This window comes from Babylonia areolata, chromosome 2 (assembly GCF_041734735.1).
Source record: "Babylonia areolata isolate BAREFJ2019XMU chromosome 2, ASM4173473v1, whole genome shotgun sequence".
NCBI classification, from domain to species: Eukaryota; Metazoa; Mollusca; class Gastropoda; order Neogastropoda; family Buccinidae; genus Babylonia; species Babylonia areolata.
Genome location: NC_134877.1, coordinates 68,937,663 through 68,959,380, shown reverse-complemented (window position 1 = coordinate 68,959,380; position 21,718 = coordinate 68,937,663). Strand labels below are relative to the sequence as shown.

The following is a 21,718-nucleotide window of genomic DNA, read 5'->3' as shown; positions in this document are numbered from 1 at the left end:
TGTGTGTGTGTGTGTGTGTGTGTGTGTGTGTGTGTGTGTGTGTGTGTGGTTTAGATGCTTGTGTGTGTGTGTGTGTGTGTGTATGTGTGGTTTAGATGCTTGTGTGTGTGTGTGTGTGTGTTTGTGTGGTTTAGATGCATGTGTGTGTGTGTGTGTGTGTGTGTGTGTGGTTTAGATGCGTGTGTGTGTGTGTGTGTGGTTTAGATGCTTTTTTTTTTTCACTATGTAAACATAATGACTGAAAAGGCAGAGGGGAGGCGGGGGGTAGAGAAAGGGAAAAGGAAGAATAGAAAGAATGAGGGCAGTGGGACAGACAACGTGCTGAGATGAAATAAAGATTATAAAGCCTGTGTAACAGAGGGCAGTGGGACAGACAACGTGCTGAGATGAAATAAAGATTATAAAGCCTGTGTAACAGAGGGCAGTGGGACAGACAATGTGCTGAGGTGAAATAAAGATTATAAACCCTGTGTAACAAATAAAGTATATGCATCACAGTCATAAACTGATTTAATGCAAATTAATTTTTTTTAAAGCATGGTTCATTTTCATTGTAATTATAACAAACACACAAGACACAATGTAACTTACAAGAAGGGGAAAAATGCTTGGGGTGAGTCCTGTCAATGCCTTCAGTGTCGGCAGATTCATGGGGGGCTGTTGTTGGAGGGATGTGGTGGCGGTCTCCACTCTTGGAGGGGCGCTCACTCATCCTGGCTCTGCGACTAAGCCATTATTGTTGTCGGTAGGGGGCATAGTAGGTGGTGTTGTAAGTATGTTGAATCAGAACAGGCACCACTGAACACCACTGAAGTGACTCAGCAGCAGTGTAGGGTCTCCTCTGGTGTGTGTGGCCTCCTGGCGACATAAAATCAATGGTTCCCTGTGGACTGCCGGTGCTGGGACTGAGATAGACAAACCCAGGTGTGGCTGTGGATGTGGGACTTTGTATGAGTGGCGTGGGAGTAATGCCACTGAAATGGTGCAGATGACGGGGCAGCACAAAAAAAAAAAAAAAAAAAAAAAGAGAGACAGAAGGAGGATGAGTGTATAAAAATCACTGTGATGGTAGCTGTCTAGAAATGTGAGACTGGTATATTATGGTATCACAATATCACAGTACCAGTTGAAGACGGAAGGAATGGGCAAAAGATAGCAACACTACACAAAGTTGCATGTTATTGTCATATTCTGTGTAAAGTGCAAGTGAAAAATCACCCCTACTTCAGGAGAGAGCTTTTGAAAGGTACAGACTTGTACATAATCAAGACCCCAAACTTAGCCCTTGTAATTATCATGTCTGGTTTACTGCATGACGCTTGAAACTGTAATGAATTGATTGAAATGTTGATGAGAATACAAAATTTGCACAGGTTTTATTGTTTTTGACTCACTTGTGTATTATAACCCGGTGTGTGTGTGTGTGTGTGTGTGTGTGTGTGTGTGTGTGTGTTTCCATGGTAGACTTTAACATTGCCATTTTCTCTAGAAATGCTTTGTCTGCCAATACCAAATTTGGCTTAAACATAGTATGAAAAAAAATGTTCACAGTCATACCAATAATAGGTTGTAAGTCTCCCGAATTAAGCTGTATTTCCGTATCATTAACAGTTTTATTTCATAAAGGTCCAAAATCCAAAAATTAAAAAAAAACCGCTTATCACTGACTTGCTGGAAGGTAGGTTGTGTTTGATGAGAAGACATGACCTCGTTTTACATGTTCACAATTAAAAACAAAGAAATACACATTCTGGACGGAAAATATACAGTGACACTAACTACACCATTGACGTGTTTACTGTATATGAATATTCTAAAGTGGACACTGAGTTAACTAGAATGAACAGAAAAGAAAATTTGAATCGACTGTTTCACTGCCTCGGATACACAGTAAAGTGGATACTTAATTAACTAGAATGAACAGAAAAAAGAAATTGCATGGACGGTGTCTAGCATAGTTTCTCAGTGAGTGGAAAGACAAAGCTTGTCGAACACGGATTCCTGCAGATCTATAAAAATTGATATAAATTGCAGTGTTGTTGAGGTGATGGGAATGTCTCCATTGCCTCAGACTTGAAAGAAATTTTTAAATGCCTGAGATATACCAATATAACATGATTTAAACCGTGATACAACTTCGATTACCGCTGTTGATTCATTCCGCTAAAAGAACATGCTCAAATAATAATGTTTGCACATCAACGTTGAACCTGCGTTTGCACAGTGGGTAAAACCACTCCTTTTCGACCCAAATAACTGTGGTTCTAATCTGCATTGAAGACTTTTTCATGAAGCTGTATATAACTATAATGACGAATAGAGAACACATTTCAACAAGCTAATATTTTTATAATTTTTTATTAGTATTTGTTTCTTTAATTATGTATCACAAGTGAGTCTTGAAGGCCTTGCTTTTCTTGTTGTATTTTTGTACTGTTTTATAAATAAAGTATTGAACAGCAATGAAAAAAATCCTGTTACAGATATTGTATGTGACAATGAACTTCGGGGTAAGCTGGAAGGAACTTCACAATGAAGTCTACTCGTATGATTGGTGAGGGTGTCTTTTTTCTTTTTAACATGCTTTTGAAGAAAGTGTGTAATGGTCTGTATTGTACAATGATTAAAAAAAGTATTGGAATTGGAAATATCTTTTTGTGATATTTCATTAAAATTCATGGCATCTTTTTGTGATAAATCATTAGAATTGGGGGGAAACAGTGTTCTGGAAAATGTTGCATATCCATTTTGCCAAGTACACTGATATAAATGATGTTTGAATTGCCTGCTTTTTGTTGTTGTTGTTGTTTTAAACAAATGGACACTCAGATACACTTTGCTTGATACAGAAGTATTGTTTATGTACATGAATGTTATGCTTTGTTGCCATTTTACCTTCTTGTTATTGGGTTTCACCTAAGCTGAGTTTGGTGTTCATTAATGCAGCTGAAATAGACAGTCAGTGGTGAAGTGAACCACTGATAACATGTCAACCTAGGAAGTGAGAGAATTTGAACGCACAGGGTCAAATCTCTCTCTTGGCAGTATTTCCCCCCTCTCCAAAAGACATTTAATGGTGGCCTTGATGTTAGTCATTTTAGTCATTTGGGTGAGATGGTAAACCAAGGTCTGGTGTGTAGCATGCACTTAGGGCTTGAAAAAGAACATGTGGCAACAAAAATTGTTGTCCAAGACAAACATCTGTAGTAAAATTCACTTTGAAAAGAAATCCACTTGCAGGCTGAAGAAAAGAGGGAGAACAGTGAATTTCACACAGAAAAATCTCTGGCAAAAGAATAATACAGCGCAGTACAGTAGTGATGTACAGTGCTGTAAGTGCTGTATAGTATAGTGCAATATTACAATACAGTACAGTGCAGTGCAGTACAGTGCAATACAGTACAATACAATACAGTTTGATACAGTACAATATAATCGTAATTGTCACCAATTTGTGCAGGGCAGTGAAAGGTATTGAAGATGAGAAAATTGTCCACATAGAGGTACATCCCTTCGGTAAGTCCGCACAGTTTTTTTTCTACCATTGTAGCAATATCAGACAGAATGGTACTTGTGCAGTTTATTTTAGGCCTGGACTGTTATATTGACATATTGTGCTGGGCATGTGTAACCAATTGTTATTATTAAACAGTTTATTGCTGAGTTTATTTGCGCACTGATAGTTTCTGAAACTGAAGTATAACTGTATAGTAGATGAAAATGACTTCCTAATAATTTCTTCAGTCTAGGAAGATTGCACATAATCAAATCTTCAGTCCAGGAAGATTCTTCTTCTTCTCATTCATGTGAGGGACATCCCAGTCTTTGGAAAGATGTGAGGTTGTCCATTCATGTAACACAGTTGCGTTGTACTGCTGTTATGCTCCATTGAGGTCCACTACTTGGGCATTGGGTTTTTTTTTTGACTGAGTTTCTCTCTCGTAGGTAGCACGGGTAACTGGTTTAGAACCACGGTCGGAGTCAGACAGGGCTGTCTACTCTCTCCCACTCTCTTCAACCTCTTTCTTGAAAGGATCATGACTGACGCCCTGGAAGATCATGTGGGAACTGTCAGCATTGGAGGCAGAGTCATCACCAACCTGTGCTTTGCCGATGACATTGATGGCCTGGCAGGAGAAGAGAAAGAACTCGAAGAACTCGTGCACAAACTTGACAAGACATCATCAGCCTACGGCATGGAGATCAGTACCGAGAAGACCAAGGTTATGACCAACAACAGCCAAGGCGTAACGTCCAACTTGCACGTAAACGGTGAAAAACTGGAAGAAGTCTCCTCCTTCAAATACTTGGGTGCCATTGTGTCAGACGAGGGTTCGAAACCAGAGGTCCTGTCCAGAATCGCACAGACTACTGCCGCACTGAGTCGATTGAAGACTACATGGAAGGACAAAAAGATCTCCCTCTCGTCCAAAATCAGACTAATGCGCTCCCTCATCTTCTCAATATTTCTATACGCTTGCGAATCCTGGACCCTCACTGCAGAACTCCAGAGAAGAATCCAGGCCCTGGAAATGAGATGCTTCCGCAAGATCCTGAACATTACATACAAAGACCACATCACAAATGAGGAAGTGAAAAGAAGAGTCCAAAACGCCATTGGCCCATTCAAAGACCTGCTAACCACAGTGAAGGAACGCAAGCTCCGCTGGTATGGACACGTCACACGATCAGACGGCCTAGCCAAGACCATCCTGCAGGGTACCGTACAAGGAAGGAGGAAGAGAGGCAGACAGAGAAAGCGGTGGGAGGACAACATCAAAGAGTGGACGGGCCTGCCATTTGCCACAACTCAAAGGGCCGCTGAGGACCGAGGCAGGTGGCGCGAGCTGACCAGGCAGTCATCCATGGTGCCCCAACGACCCACCCACGGGTCAAGGGATAGATGATGATGATGAGGTGATTGCCTGCCAGCCAGGATTGAAGAGCATCACTGGCTCTTGTTTTTCCTCAGGCTGGACTCCAGAAGCCTTCCCCTTGACAGGTTGTAGCTGCAAGGCAGCAGAGGTTTGGAATCAGGGTTTTCTTTACCCTAGATAGACTGCCTCCCAAGTTTGACGAGCACCATCTGCCCGAAGTGACTGGTTTTAAGGAGCCAGTTATATTATACTCACCTTTGCTCCTTCTTGTTTGGTGGAAATGGCCCTGCCGTGTGGCATGAAGGCCAAGAGCTGGGCTTTGGCTGACAAAGTCTGTTTGAGACTTATGCCTTGGGAGCATTTTGTAGAGCAATGAGAGCTTTATCCTCAGTGTTCACCCCCAGCATAACAGCCTTAGGAAGCTGGAAGAATCAGCATGCTGAATTCATTACGAAGATTTGACAATGAGATCCTCGGTAGGAGGATTTATCATAACCAGTCCTTCAGTTTGCTGTAGGTAGATTTGACATAATCAATTGTTCAGTCCAGGAAGATGCAACATAATCCAGTGTTATGTTAAGGCAGATTTGACATAATCAATTGTTCAGGCTAGAAAAAAATGGACACAATCAGTTCTTCAGTCTAGAAAGATTTGACAGTATCAAATCTTCAGTCAAAAAGATACGACAGTATCAAGTCTTCAGAAAAGAAAGATTTGACAGTATCAAATCTTCAGTAAAGAAAGATACGCCAGTATCAAATCTTCAGTAAAGGAAGATTTGACAGTATCAAATCTTCAGTAAAGAAAGATACGACAAATTCAATTCTTAGGTTTGAGAAGATTTTGCAAAAAGAATTTTTCATTTTAGAATGATTTGACAATATACAATGGTTTTGGCATGCTGCTGTGCATGTATGGTGAAAAAGAGGTTGCCATATTTTAGACAAAGCCACATTTAATATGATGTATTAGGTAAATGCTGACTGTAAAATAGGAAAAAAAAGGAGAGAGAAAATGGATACTTCAGTATGAACAAAATATTCTTAAAAAAAAAAAAAAAAAAATGCTGTCATCACAATGTTCCATAGAATGCACAGGAAAGTTGGACTCATTGAATTTGCTGATGAACAATTTTTAGCTTATCAGAATCATTCTCAGCAGGCAGTTATTTCCATCTGTTTTTGTACTAATCAGATTCAGAAGACGCCTTCTACAAGCGATGTACTATTCCTAACTGCCAAGTGAAAGGGGACGGCATAGACACAGCTCTGGGGCCTTTCCTGACCTACAGCTGGGCGGTTGTCAACGAGTATATCCTTGTGCAGGTCTGTAATCACCTTGGGCTTCTGTCTCTGCAATGTTTGCTTAATTAGATGGGCATTTAGCCATGCATGTGTTTATGCTTACCTATAAATATTTGCATTCTCACGTATGCACACACACACACACACACACAAAGATGAAGAAAACAAGACATCTGCTCGTTTTGCTGATAAAAATCTGTCCTTTATTATTTTTGTTTTTGTTTCTTTTTCATTTGCCATGACTTGTTCTTAAAATACAACAACCACCCTTTTTTTTATATCTTGTTAAGGAAATGCAACATCTGCTTATTTTGTTGATAAAAATGTGTCCTTTATAACTTTTTATTTTCACATTTGCCATGTTTACTGTCTTTAAAATGCTACAGCCACTCAATCGATACACAGATATGTCGTTTTGAGTGTATACTTAGCAGAAATGCAGGACTTTCTCTTTGAGTTATCTTGTAGTACAGAAGTACTATCTACAGAAGATCAGATTGTTTCTCTGAATATGGATATGACGACAAAATAGTACAGAAGTACTATCTACAGAAGATCAGATTGTTTCTCTGAATATGGATATGACGACAAAATAGTACAGAAGTACTATCTACAGAAGATCAGATTGTTTCTCTGAATATGGATATGACGACAAAATCGAAGAGAAAAGAAGAAGGCTACATAGGGGCGGAAGATGAAAATAGGAAATTATTGTTTTAGAAATTCTGTGGATATTATGCTAATTCTTTTCTCTATCTTTTCCCCAGAAAGTCCTAATGGATGGCAGTTCCCACCTGATGGTCTCCTACAACAGAGAAAACTTTTCCAGTGCCTACTTCCCTGGCAGTGTCAAAACTCAGGTATTTTGACCACATTGAAAAATCATTAGAAAACCGAGAATAAATATAAATACTGGAGTGAAACTTAAAAACTGCTTGAAACCAAGTTAAAAACTGTTTGAAACCAAGTTTACAAGCATAAATTATCAAGAGGTAAGTCAGCCATTATGATTTTGTTAATTTTGTTCCTTTGGTTTGATGGTGTTGACAGTTGTGATGATACAGACACTAAAGTGATGGATTCTGATAAGGTCTAGGGTCATTCTTTTAAACAAGGCTTTCATATTTATAAGTGGGAAACAAATGTCTGCTGAATCTTGATGTACTTGCTGTTTCGTTTTCATGACATAAAACTAAAGAGGGAGAGACAGAATGAGAGTGGACAGAGAGACACAGAGAGAGACAGAAAGAGAGTGGACAGAGAGACACAGAGAGAGACAGAAAGAGAGTGGACAGAGAGACACAGAGAGAGACAGAAAGAGAGTGGACAGAGAGACACAGAGAGAGACAGAAAGAGAGTGGACAGAGAGACACAGAGAGAGACAGAGTACCTAAAAGAGAGTGGACAGAGAGACACAGAGAGAGAGACAGAGTACCTAAAAGAGAGTGGACAGAGACACAGAGAGAGAGAGACAGAGTACCTAAAAGAGAGTGGACAGAGAGACACAGAGAGAGACAGAGTACCTAAAAGAGAGTGGACAGAGAGACACAGAGAGAGACAGAAAGAGAGTGGACAGAGAGACACAGAGAGAGACAGAGTACCTAAAAGAGAGTGGACAGAGACACAGAGAGAGAGACAGAGTACCTAAAAGAGAGTGGACAGAGACACACAGAGAGAGAGACAGAGTACCTAAAAGAGAGTGGACAGAGACACAGAGAGAGACAGAGTACCTAAAAGAGAGTGGACAGAGAGACACAGAGAGAGAGACAGAGTACCTAAAAGAGAGTGGACAGAGAGACACAGAGAGAGACAGAGTACCTAAAAGAGAGTGGACAGAGAGACAGAGAGAGACAGAAAGAGAGTGGACAGAGAGACACAGAGAGAGACAGAAAGAGAGTGGACAGAGAGAGACAGAAAGAGAGTGGACAGAGAGACACAGAGAGAGACAGAATGAGAATGGACAGAGAGACACAGAGAGAGAGACAGAGTACCTAAAAGAGAGTGGACAGAGAGACAGAGAGAGACAGAAAGAGAGTGGACAGAGAGACACAGAGAGAGACAGAAAGAGAGTGGACAGAGAGACACAGAGAGAGACAGAAAGAGAATGGACAGAGAGACACAGAGAGAGACAGAATGAGAATGGACAGAGAGACACAGAGAGAGAGACAGAGTACCTAAAAGAGAGTGGACAGAGAGACACAGAGAGAGACAGAGTACCTAAAAGAGAGTGGACAGAGAGACACAGAGAGAGACAGAAAGAGAATGGACAGAGAGACACAGAGAGACAGAAAGAGAATGGACAGAGAGACACAGAGAGAGACAGAATGAGAATGGACAGAGAGACACAGAGAGAGACAGAGTACCTAAAAGAGAGTGGACAGAGAGACACAGAGAGAGACAGAAAGAGAGTGGACAGAGAGACACAGAGAGAGACAGAGTACCTAAAAGAGAGTGGACAGAGAGACACAGAGAGAGAGACAGAGTACCTAAAAGAGAGTGGACAGAGAGACACAGAGAGAGAGACAGAGTACCTAAAAGAGAGTGGACAGAGAGACACAGAGAGAGAGACAGAGTACCTAAAAGAGAGTGGACAGAGAGAGACAGAGAGAGACAGAGTACCTAAAAGAGAGTGGACAGAGACACAGAGAGAGACAGAGTACCTAAAAGAGAGTGGACAGAGAGACACAGAGAGAGACAGAAAGAGAGTGGACAGAGAGACACAGAGAGAGAGACAGAGTACCTAAAAGAGAGTGGACAGAGAGACACAGAGAGAGACAGAAAGAGAGTGGACAGAGAGACACAGAGAGAGACAGAGTACCTAAAAGAGAGTGGACAGAGAGACAGAGAGAGAGAGACAGAGTACCTAAAAGAGAGTGGACAGAGAGACACAGAGAGAGACAGAGTACCTAAAAGAGAGTGGACAGAGAGACACAGAGAGAGACAGAGTACCTAAAAGAGAGTGGACAGAGAGACACAGAGAGAGAGACAGAGTACCTAAAAGAGAGTGGACAGAGAGACACAGAGAGAGAGACAGAGTACCTAAAAGAGAGTGGACAGAGAGACACAGAGAGAGACAGAGTACCTAAAAGAGAGTGGACAGAGAGACACAGAGAGAGACAGAGTACCTAAAAGAGAGTGGACAGAGAGACACAGAGAGAGAGACAGAGTACCTAAAAGAGAGTGGACAGAGAGACACAGAGAGAGAGACAGAGTACCTAAAAGAGAGTGGACAGAGACACAGAGAGAGACAGAGTACCTAAAAGAGAGTGGACAGAGAGACACAGAGAGAGACAGAAAGAGAATGGACAGAGAGACACAGAGAGAGACAGAGTACCTAAAAGAGAGTGGACAGAGAGACACAGAGAGAGACAGAAAGAGAGTGGACAGAGAGAGACAGAAAGAGAGTGGACAGAGAGACACAGAGAGAGACAGAGTACCTAAAAGAGAGTGGACAGAGAGACACAGAGAGAGACAGAGTACCTAAAAGAGAGTGGACAGAGAGACACAGAGAGAGACAGAGTACCTAAAAGAGAGTGGACAGAGAGACAGAGAGAGACAGAGTACCTAAAAGAGAGTGGACAGAGAGACAGAGAGAGAGAGAGAGTACCTAAAAGATGATTTATTTTTTTTATTCCTTGTTGGTGGAGGGGTCAGTGAGGTGGAAAGCACTGTATTAGATCAGACATTTGATCTTTTCCTCATTGGTGATTGGCATTGTTCTGGTGGACGGGTCAGTGAGGTGGAAAGCACTGTACTAGATGAGACTTTTGATCTTTTCCTCATCGGCGATTGACAGTGTTCATGGTGTTTTTACTGACATGCTTTCTGGGGGCCAGGACTTCATGCTGCTGGATGCCAGTGAGGGGCAGATCTTCCTGGCGGTGAACCATGGGAGGCGTCTGGGGGCCAGTGTGTACCTGTCGGACCGCACTGGTCACTATTATGTGCTGAGTCTCACCAGTGTCCACCACCATTCGTTTGGCAACTGGTTTGACGTGGATATGCACAGGGTAAGTCCATGTTTAAGTGTCAGAGTAAAATTATTATATAACAAGAAAACAACAGCAAACACACACACTTACACACACACTCACACTCACACACACACACACACACACACACACACACGCGCGCTTGAGTAAATTAATTTTTGGTGGTCATTATTAAGCTCTAGGTAAAGAGTGAAAAAAATTAGTTATTATTTACATGGCTGTTAACCCTCAAAGTGCTGGATATAATAAAACATACATACAGAAATCATGCTTAAAACAAAGGGATAGTTTGCCTCCGCTACCTGTGCTCTGATTTGGGGCATTTGTATGCTTATCAGTAAGAATAAATAGGTAAACCTATACATTTTTGGAAAGTAGAGTGAATGAAGAATCAGATAAAAGTAAGAAAAAGGCTGTACCTTGTAAGTAGTTGGAGATATTCCACAGGATATAAACAACAAATTTTGCACACTTGTTTTCCAAAAACGTCAACCACAATGTTTATAGGTATTTTCACATCTTTTACAGAGTCAAAATCTCAAAATTGGCATTAAACTGTGCAGAAAATGTTCTGGCTGCAGAATCATGATATGAATATAACTGAAACAATGAAATTATAAGCATTGTATTATTTGTTTGAGACACGCCCACCGACGCCACGCACGCGCACATCAACAATACTTTATGCAATCACAGGCAAAAACAGAAATAAATGTTTTCTTTTAGCTCATGTTGCTTTCAAAAGCAGCAAGAATGCTTTAAATCAAAATAATTTCCAGTTTCCTAGCTTGATTTGGTGAAGAAATCGCAATGGACCCATGCCTAACCCACTTTACCACTCCTCCCCACCCCCATCACCCACCCCCCAGTTTTTGTGGCTGGAGACACAAAACTGAATGAACAACAAGCAAGCCAGCATGCCCAAGTGTCAAAATAACAAAGCCGTTTTCACCAGAATCCCTGTCAGCAAACGAATCATCACTTGTGACAAGGTCACTCATTTCCTGAGCTTTGTCAACTTCAGTGTCACTCATTGTTTACAAAAACTATGAAGATCTGAACTTATAAATTTGGTCAAAGTTTGTGCAAACACAAGCAGGGAGGCAGTAACACCAGAACGAGGCAGTTTTACGAAGGCTGCCGAGCATAGCCGTACGATGTCGGACCTTATGTAAACAGAGCCACGATCGTGGCCCATCGCACTTTACCGGGAAAGCCATGATCGTGGCTCATCGCGCTCTCCGGGTTAAGATGAAAAGAATAGAATGCCATCTGCACATTTGCAGAATCTTAAAAAGTCTGGTTCTAACTGGCTTCATCATCCCAAATAATTCATTCAGACTTGAACGATGATTTCTGTGAGGCCTTGACTGCTTTCTTTTCTTGTTTTGAGAGGGTTGAAAAGATAGAGATGGAGTTGCTGGCTGCTGAAACAATTGCTGGAACAGCTCCTGCAGTAAATTTCTTTCTTTATGCAAAACATGTTGAGTTTCAATGGGGGCACTCAAGCATACAAGGTGTTTTATACCTCTGTGTAGACCCAACCTACCATTCAGATTTGAGAAACTAACAAGTGTTGCAGGAAAAAAGAAATAAAGGTGAAAAAAAAGTTGATGAATAAAATACAATAAGATTTTTTTGAAGTTTAAAAACCAGTGAAAAGACAATTGCGCACACAGATTTGGAGTCTCACACACATAGTGGATCCATCCTCCACAAACACACACACACACACACACACACACACACACAGAAAGCACACACACACACACACACACACACACAAACAAAAAACAACAACACACACACAAAAACAACAAAAAAACAGCTGAACAGTAAACGAGTACAGTAACTTTAGTTCATTAAAATAAGATAAAGGTGTATATGAAGCTCCTCAGTGTCTGACAGAGGCAGGGTAAATTTAGCCATGTTGTCTCATTGATGTGGAATGTTTGCTTGTAAATATAATCCTTTTAAAAACAAATTGTAACTATGGAAAACCAAGTCTGATCTTCTTCAGAATGTAACATAATTATTTGTTTGAATCCCTTTTCACAGGTGAAAGGGCTGAATGGAACGTATCTGGCAAACCAGCAGAAGAACAGCTCCAGTCAGTTAACGAGCCTCATCTCTTTCAACAAGGGAGGCGATTGGCAGAAGATCCCTTCACCAAAGGACAAAAACTGCCAGTCTGTGAGTGCAGTGGTTGTTTAGTTTTTGGGCTTTTTTGAGTTTGTGCTTGCTGCTTGATCTAGGTTGTGGTGTTGTTATTGTGATGTTGCATGAAATAAACTTTGAGTACATATACTATACTCTAACCCACTGGTGCCAGAAAAGAGTATGTTTGATTAAATATAATTTTACAGGAAAAAACGTCCTTTTGCCTTGATTCATTAAACTGGTACTGTATTGACAGAAAAGGTTTGGTTGAAATTTACTTAGAAAAGTAGGATCCATTTACATTCTGGCCTGTTCCACTGTGTGTGTGTGTGTTTGTGTGCATGCACATGCTAGCCAGTGGGACAAAGGGGAGGTTACCTACTTCTGGGAGGTTATCGGCCATAGTTGCTTTCGTTTTCTCCGCATAGGCGGATAGTAGTTTGCACAGGACAGGAATGTCAGACCCCTGCTGGAGTCTGCACTAGTTGGGTCACAGAAAGTATGTTATTTAAACGTAATTTTAGATAGAAAATTTCCTTTTCTGTTGATCAGATATATATATATATATATTATACCCAACATGTACTATATGTTCTGCATAATTTGTGTTGCTCTCACTTGAGACAATCCAGAGAGGTCCAGACTAAGCTGAAATTCTTACTCTCACCCACCCCCTCCCCACCCTCCCAAAATACATGCATGCCATTTTAACCCTTCGATGGTTCAGGTGCTGATCAGCGACTTCCTACTTGAACTCTTCAGACGCCAATCAGCACCTGAGGCATTTAGTGTACAAGTTGCCGATTGATGTCTGAAGCATTCAAGTTGTACACTGGAGTTACCAACCTCGCTGGTTCTTCTTTTTGTGAAACCACACAAATTCGAAAGGTACACCACGTGTTTCTGGACTGTACACACTACGTTTGACTTGCGAGTTGATGCATGTTGTCGAATATTTCCGAATTTATTTAGCAGATTTCTCCAGTGGAAGCGTGACCAGCACTTCAGGAAAGAAACAAAGGTGTGTTACAACACCATGGTGGCAATGCATATGATTTTAGACGATAATTCACCGCTGTAGTGCCGATTGCTGACAGTGACAGTGGAGGAGAATTCGTCAGACCAGTCGAGAATGATTTACAAGTAACACAAAAACATTTAATAATGTACAAATACATTTGTGGAAGGAGCCATGAAACCTTCCAGTTTTGTGACATACAGTGTGTGTGGTGTTGGTGTTTCCAAATCGGATGTGTTATTATTTTTATTTTTTTTTTATTTTTTATTTTTTTGCTATATCAAAGACATTTGTTAAAGGCACCATGGAACTTTCAGTTTTGCAACATACAGTGTGTGGTGGTGGTGGTGGTGGTGGTGATGGTGGTGTGTATATGTGTGTGTGTGTGTTGTGTGTGTATGTGTTCTCATCTCTGCACATAGGTGAGTGCACATTTTATTACATTGTGTTATGTCTGTGTTTCCAGTTGTATATCCAGGTCTGTGTGTTCATTTTTCACTTGAAATGGTGTATTTTATGTTTAAAACAACTAAGAATATGTGAAAACTACTCAAAAGTACATACTTTTTCATTTTCATCAGCTGATTTCAAAATTCAGTCGTGTTGATGCAAAGAAACATGCTTGTCATCATTTGCATTCTTTGCCCTTTAAAGTGAGCTATGACTGAAGAAGATTGAATGAGTAGAAGTGAAGTTATGGCAGGTTAAAGTGAGCTATGACTGAAGAAGACTGAATGAGTAGAAGTGAAGTTATGGCAGGTTAAAGTGAGCTATGACTGAAGAAGACTGAGTGAGTAGAAGTGAAGTTATGGCAGGTTAAAGTGAGCTATGACTGAAGAAGACTGAATGAGTAGAAGTGAAGTTATGGCAGGTTAAAGTGAGCTATGACTGAAGAAGACTGAATGAGTAGAAGTGAAGTTATGGCAGGTTAAAGTGAGCTATGACTGAAGAAGACTGAATGAGTAGAAGTGAAGTTATGGCAGGTTAAAGTGAGCTATGACTGAAGAAGATTGAATGAGTAGAAGTGAAGTTATGGCAGGTTAAAGTGAGCTATGACTGAAGAAGACTGAATGAGTAGAAGTGAAGTTATGGCAGGTTAAAGTGAGCTATGACTGAAGAAGATTAAATGAGTAGAAGTGAAGTTATGGCAGGTTAAAGTGAGCTATGACTGAAAAAGACTGAGTGAGTAGAAGTGAAGTTATGGCAGGTTAAAGTGAGCTATGACTGAAGAAGATTGAGTGAGTAGAAGTGAAGTTATGGCAGGTTAAAGTGAGCTATGACTGAAGAAGACTGAATGAGTAGAAGTGAAGTTATGGCAGGTTAAAGTGAGCTATGACTGAAGAAGACTGAGTGAGTAGAAGTGAAGTTATGGCAGGTTAAAGTGAGCTATGACTGAAGAAGATTGAATGAGTAGAAGTGAAGTTATGGCAGGTTAAAGTGAGCTATGACTGAAGAAGATTGAGTGAGTAGAAGTGAAGTTATGGCAGGTTAAAGTGAGCTATGACTGAAGAAGATTGAATGAGTAGAAGTGAAGTTATGGCAGGTTAAAGTGAGCTATGACTGAAGAAGATTGAATGAGTAGAAGTGAAGTTATGGCAGGTTAAAGTGAGCTATGACTGAAGAAGACTGAGTGAGTAGAAGTGAAGTTATGGCAGGTTAAAGTGAGCTATGACTGAAGAAGATTGAGTGAGTAGAAGTGAAGTTATGGCAGGTTAAAGTGAGCTATGACTGAAGAAGATTGAGTGAGTAGAAGTGAAGTTATGGCAGGTTAAAGTGAGCTATGACTGAAGAAGATTGAGTGAGTAGAAGTGAAGTTATGGCAGGTTAAAGTGAGCTATGACTGAAGAAGATTGAATGAGTAGAAGTGAAGTTATGGCAGGTTAAAGTGAGCTATGACTGAAGAAGATTGAGTGAGTAGAAGTGCAGTTATGGCAGGTTAAAGTGAGCTATGACTGAAGAAGACTGAATGAGTAGAAGTGAAGTTATGGCAGGTTAAAGTGAGCTATGACTGAAGAAGATTGAGTGAGTAGAAGTGAAGTTATGGCAGGTTAAAGTGAGCTATGACTGAAGATGATTGAGTGAGTAGAAGTGAAGTTATGGCAGGTTAAAGTGAGCTATGACTGAAGAAGATTGAATGAGTAGAAGTGAAGTTATGGCAGGTTAAAGTGAGCTATGACTGAAGAAGATTGAGTGAGTAGAAGTGAAGTTATGGCAGGTTAAAGTGAGCTATGACTGAAGAAGATTGAATGAGTAGAAGTGAAGTTATGGCAGGTTAAAGTGAGCTATGACTGAAGAAGACTGAGTGAGTAGAAGTGAAGTTATGGCAGGTTAAAGTGAGCTATGACTGAAGAAGACTGAATGAGTAGAAGTGAAGTTATGGCAGGTTAAAGTGAGCTATGACTGAAGAAGATTGAGTGAGTAGAAGTGAAGTTATGGCAGGTTAAAGTGAGCTATGACTGAAGATGATTGAGTGAGTAGAAGTGAAGTTATGGCAGGTTAAAGTGAGCAATGACTGAAGAAGATTGAATGAGTAGAAGTGAAGTTATGGCAGGTTAAAGTGAGCTATGACTGAAGAAGATTGAGTGAGTAGAAGTGAAGTTATGGCAGGTTAAAGTGAGCTATGACTGAAGAAGATTGAGTGAGTAGAAGTGAAGTTATGGCAGGTTAAAGTGAGCTATGACTGAAGAAGATTGAGTGAGTAGAAGTGAAGTTATGGCAGGTTAAAGTGAGCTATGACTGAAGAAGATTGAGTGAGTAGAAGTGAAGTTATGGCAGGTTAAAGTGAGCTATGACTGAAGAAGATTGAATGAGTAGAAGTGAAGTTATGGCAGGTTAAAGTGAGCTATGACTGAAGAAGATTGAATGAGTAGAAGTGAAGTTATGGCAGGTTAAAGTGAGCTATGACTGAAGAAGATTGAATGAGTAGAAGTGAAGTTATGGCAGGTTAAAGTGAGCTATGACTGAAGAAGATTGAGTGAGTAGAAGTGAAGTTATGGCAGGTTAAAGTGAGCTATGACTGAAGAAGATTGAGTGAGTAGAAGTGAAGTTATGGCAGGTTAAAGTGAGCTATGACTGAAGAAGATTGAGTGAGTAGAAGTGAAGTTATGGCAGGTTAAAGTGAGCTATGACTGAAGAAGATTGAGTGAGTAGAAGTGAAGTTATGGCAGGTTAAAGTGAGCTATGACTGAAGAAGATTGAGTGAGTAGAAGTGAAGTTATGGCAGGTTAAAGTGAGCTATGACTGAAGAAGATTGAATGAGTAGAAGTGAAGTTATGGCAGGTTAAAGTGAGCTATGACTGAAGAAGACTGAATGAGTAGAAGTGAAGTTACGGCCGGTTAAAGTGAGCTATGACTGAAGAAGATTGAGTGAGTAGAAGTAAAGTTATGGCAGGTTAAAGTGAGCTATGACTGAAGAAGACTGAATGAGTAGAAGTGAAGTTATGGCAGGTTAAAGTGAGCTATGACTGAAGAAGATTGAGTGAGTAGAAGTGAAGTTATGGCAGGTTAAAGTGAGCTATGACTGAAGAAGATTGAGTGAGTAGAAGTGAAGTTATGGCAGGTTAAAGTGAGCTATGACTGAAGAAGATTGAATGAGTAGAAGTGAAGTTATGGCAGGTTAAAGTGAGCTATGACTGAAGAAGATTGAGTGAGTAGAAGTGAAGTTATGGCAGGTTAAAGTGAGCTATGACTGAAGAAGATTGAATGAGTAGAAGTGAAGTTATGGCAGGTTAAAGGTTGGTGGTGACGCAGATCTTTCCAACAAAATATTCAGTACCATAAGGTTCGGTCTATAAGCCGCGACTTTTTACTCCAGTTTCAACCTCTGCGGCTTATACAATGACGCGGCTTATTTGGGGATTTTAACGACTGGGAGTGTCACGTTCTCGTCTATTCTTTGCTGCCCTTCAACTCACCAAAATCATGATTTCTGTCTATGAATTTTTGGATGAGTTTCAGGATAGTGTGCTAACTGTTCACATTTTATAAAGCAAATCCGCACACATTAAAGCCTTCAGATCAGCATTCAGTTCAACTCTACTCAAGCGTACACCCTCATCATGCCGAAAACGCAACGTTATGCCTGTGATACAGCCTTCAAATTGAAGGCGATCGACCTAGCAGATGACAGTGCAAGCGATGAACCAGCAGCGACCTCCACCTATGTTCATGAAGTGAAAGCGAGGCTGAAGTCAGTGACAAGATGGCGGAGGAAGCTGTGCTGGTTCTGTTCAACTCGGACACTGAAGACGAAGATTTCAGTGGATTCAGTGAGCAGGATGACGTTGAATAAATGTGACTGTCCCTAAATTATGGATCTTATTTTTGTTGTGTTATTATTTTTTTTGTGGCACTAGCAGTATTTTCGCTTGCTTTTCTTTGTGTTGTTCCTGCTTGTTTTTATTTCATAACCAACAGTATCGACAGCTTTTCTGTAGTATCAGTATGTGTTCCAGTACTGGAAATAAGTGCGGCTTATAAGCCAATGCGGCTTATTATGTATAAAGTTATTATTTGTTTTCTATTGTTGATATTCTCTCTGTCTCTGCATCCATGGTTTTGAAATGCAAGTGTGCTTTTTTTTTCTTTTCTTTTTTTTTTCATGAACAGGTCAACTGCTCTTTGGTGCTACGTCTGGACATGGAGAATTTCTACAGGAACTGGATTCTGTCGGAGGAGAGAGCCCCCGGCTTCATCATTGCACATGGACACTATGGCCAGATGTCTGAGTATCAGTGGAACAACTTATCCGTCTTTACCAGCAGTGATGGGGGATGGACTTGGAAAGAGGTGTGTGTGTGTGTGTGTGTGTGTGTGTGTGTGTGTGTGTGTGTGTATGTGTGTGTGTGTGTGTGTATGAATGTGTGTGTGTGTGTGTGTATGAATGTGTGTGTGTATGCGTGTGTATGAATGTGTGTATGAGTGTGTGTGTGCGAGCATGTGTGTGTGTGTGTGTGTGTGTATGAATGTGTGTATGAATGTGTGTGTGTGTGCATGTGTATGAATGTGTGTGCGTGTGTATGAATGTGTGTGTGTGTGTGCGTGTGTATGAATGTGTGTGTGTGTGCGTGTGTGTGCGTGTGTTGTGTGTGTGTGTGTGTGTGTGTGTGTGTGTGTGAGAGAGAGAGAGAACTCAGAACTCAATACGTTTTTTATTCAAAGATTAAGATTTTAGGCCTATTCTTCCAGTCTGTCCTTGCTAATCTACATCAGTTACAATAGCACATATATATTTAATGGAAAGGGGAGAAAGAGAGAAAGAAAACAAAACAAAAAGTCCTGCAGAAAGAATATAATAAAGAACATGCACGCGCACACAACACACACACACACACACATACACACACACACACAGATTGACAGATGCATAAGAGAGAGAGAAAGAGAGAGAGAGAGAGAGAGAGAGCAGGGAGGGGGAAAGAAATATGTCGTCAGTATTGACAACTGGATGACTAAAGCCACATCATTGTAATCATCAAATCCACGTACGACAGTTGTAATTGATACAAAAGTGACTACTACCATCACCAACATCACTTACACAACAGCTGCTGTCACCATAATGATGGAATGAAATGAATATATTCATGCATGCACACAAATTAGAGGAAAATGAAAGAAATGCAAACAAGCAAACAAAACAAGGTGGATATAAAGAAAATAGGACAGAATAACAAGAACAAGGAGAAACAATAAAAACGGATCCAATAAGTTAGACATATAAATGCTCTCATGGTTACTGCCAACGGTCGCTTCTGGGGGGGCAAGGGGATGGGAATGGAGGGGGATTGGGGGGGGGGGGGGGGGGGGGGGGGGGCGGAGGGGGAGGGTGGACGAGCGGGGGGTGTCTTCTATCATGTGGACTTTTCAGGATTTATTTAGGGGTTGATGGAATGCTCCTATAATTGCATAGAATAAATATAATAGTCAGGGCTGTTTTAGAAGTTTGTGCTTGTTCATAATTGTTTGTATTGTTGTTGATTGATTCCATGCCTCTCTGTGTGTGTGTGTGTGTGTGTTGTTGTTGTTGTTGTTGTTATTTTTCTAAACCTATGAGGACAGTGTATATCTATACTTGTGCATATAATACACAGGTGTGTTTGTGTTGTACAGTCAAACCTAACAGGAGTGTACCATTTCAACATCCTTGACCAAGGGAGCATTGTCACTGCCATCAAGTCCGGCTACCAGGAGTCCTCAAGCCAGGTTTTGTAAGTTGTTACCATGAACAAAGGAGAAAAATAAGAAGGTATTCATAAGTAATGATATCCTGAGTCTGTGCAGTTCACTGCAGTGATAGCAGCAAACACAAATCACAAGATCACAATAATAATTTATTGTCCTTAAAAGGAGATGCTTGGTGTGGTGGCACACAGTTAAATCCTGTATAGCACAAACATAGACATACATAAGCTATTCAGCTGATTTGCATAAGCTCAGAAGCACACAACCTCAGCTGCATCGAATACTCATGCGCCAGCCATTAGTCTCCATTTCACACTCGTTATAAGAAATTACTAAAAACATGTAAAACGACCTTCATATATAAAAAAGTAGGTTACAATAAGAAATAAGCCCGTAAATCAAGGAGAGTTTATAACATAAATAAATAATTGAATAATCAAAGATATAAATTAATGACAGCAAGAGTGAAAATAGCAATAGTAGTCATAATGATAATAATGATGATGATGATAAGAACAACAACAACAGTAATAATGGTAACAGCAACAATGATATTACTACTACTACCACCACCACCACCACCACCAATAATGATAATAATGAAGGAATAAATAAATAAAGACTCCTTGTCCTATGCTAGAAACTAGGCACAGAATGAGATTAAGATAAAATAATTGATACCTAAACACTGACAATAGTATTAAAATTGCTGTATTAAAGAAACACGCACATGCACATGCGCGTGCACACACACACACACACACACACACACATACACGCACACACACACACACACACACACACACACACACCAACCACATTCTCTACACTTAAAATGGATAAGAATATATTGATAATACACAATGAAAACTATAAAATGTGCACCGTCGTACACACACATATATGTAGCATTTCCTAAACAAAGTAAGAATAGATTGATAATGCATGATGAAAAATAAGAAAAATAAGCACAGTCAGTGTAATATAAGACTTACAGTTATAAAAATATAGAAATAAGCACGATCTAAAAATAAGCATAATCATCATCTAAGACTTTCGGTTACAGATAAAACATGATGACATGGAATTGCTCTCTACATCACAACATGATAGACCAGACCCAAGTTTAAGATTTCGGAGACTAAAACATCAAGCAAACACACACACACATGCGTGCACATGCATGCACGCGCACATCACCCATGCACCACACACACACACACACACACACACACACATCACACTCAATTGAATGTTCACATAATTAAACAGCAGGGGAAGTGTGTTATAATATTTTAACTTCCAGATTGTTGTCTACTTCATTACGAACTAAATACTATTGTCACTATTACAGTAAAGCATGTCATTTTTGACTGCAAATTCATGAAGCCTTACATGAAAGTGTTTTACAACAGTCACAGGGAAAGTTGGTATTTTTGACATTTTTGACTTTTTACTTTGTTCTCCCTGTGGTTCTCTTGTAGGCGACTTCAGATCACTCCGTTGGAAGTGTTGATAACTGCCTGACTTCAAATCACTCCGTTGGAAGTGTTGATAACTGCCTGACTTCAAATCACTCCGTTGGAAGTGTTGATCATGGCCTGACTTCAAATCACTCCGTTGGAAGTGTTGATAATGACCTGACTTCAAATCACTCCTTTGGAAGTGTTGATAATGACCTGACTTCAAATCACTCCGTTGGAAGTGTTGATAACTGCCTGACTTCAGATCACTCCTGGAAGTGTTGATAACTGCCTGACTTCAAATCACTCCGTTGGAAGTGTTGATAACTGCCTGACTTCAAATCACTCCGTTGGAAGTGTTGATAACTGCCTGACTTCAAATCACTCCGTTGGAAGTGTTGATAACTGCCTGACTTCAAATCACTCCGTTGGAAGTGTTGATAATGACCTGACTTCAAATCACTCCGTTGGAAGTGTTGATAACTGCCTGACTTCAAATCACTCCGTTGGAAGTGTTGATAACTGCCTGACTTCAGATCACTCCGTTGGTAGTGTTGATAACTGCCTGACTTCAAATCACTCCGTTGGAAGTGTTGATAATGGCCTGACTTCAAATCACTCCTCTGGAAGTGTTGATAATGACCTGACTTCAAATCACTCCTGGAAGTGTTGATAACTGCCTGACTTCAAATCACTCCGTTGGAAGTGTTGATAACTGCC

General features: G+C 40.4%; 1 protein-coding gene across 1 annotated transcript in view; it reads left to right on the top strand.

The window, feature by feature from the left end:
* The window catches only part of LOC143276659 (VPS10 domain-containing receptor SorCS3-like), a 56,716-nt gene that overhangs the window by 7,645 nt on the left and 27,353 nt on the right, over positions 1-21,718 (top strand). Inside the window, exons 5-12 of the mRNA XM_076581286.1 lie at positions 2,484-2,554; positions 3,461-3,516; positions 6,073-6,203; positions 6,950-7,042; positions 10,019-10,192; positions 12,233-12,367; positions 17,961-18,140; positions 19,464-19,561. Of these exons, the coding sequence (XP_076437401.1) occupies positions 2,484-2,554; positions 3,461-3,516; positions 6,073-6,203; positions 6,950-7,042; positions 10,019-10,192; positions 12,233-12,367; positions 17,961-18,140; positions 19,464-19,561 (938 nt within the window). The remainder of the gene's footprint in view (positions 1-2,483; positions 2,555-3,460; positions 3,517-6,072; positions 6,204-6,949; positions 7,043-10,018; positions 10,193-12,232; positions 12,368-17,960; positions 18,141-19,463; positions 19,562-21,718) is intronic.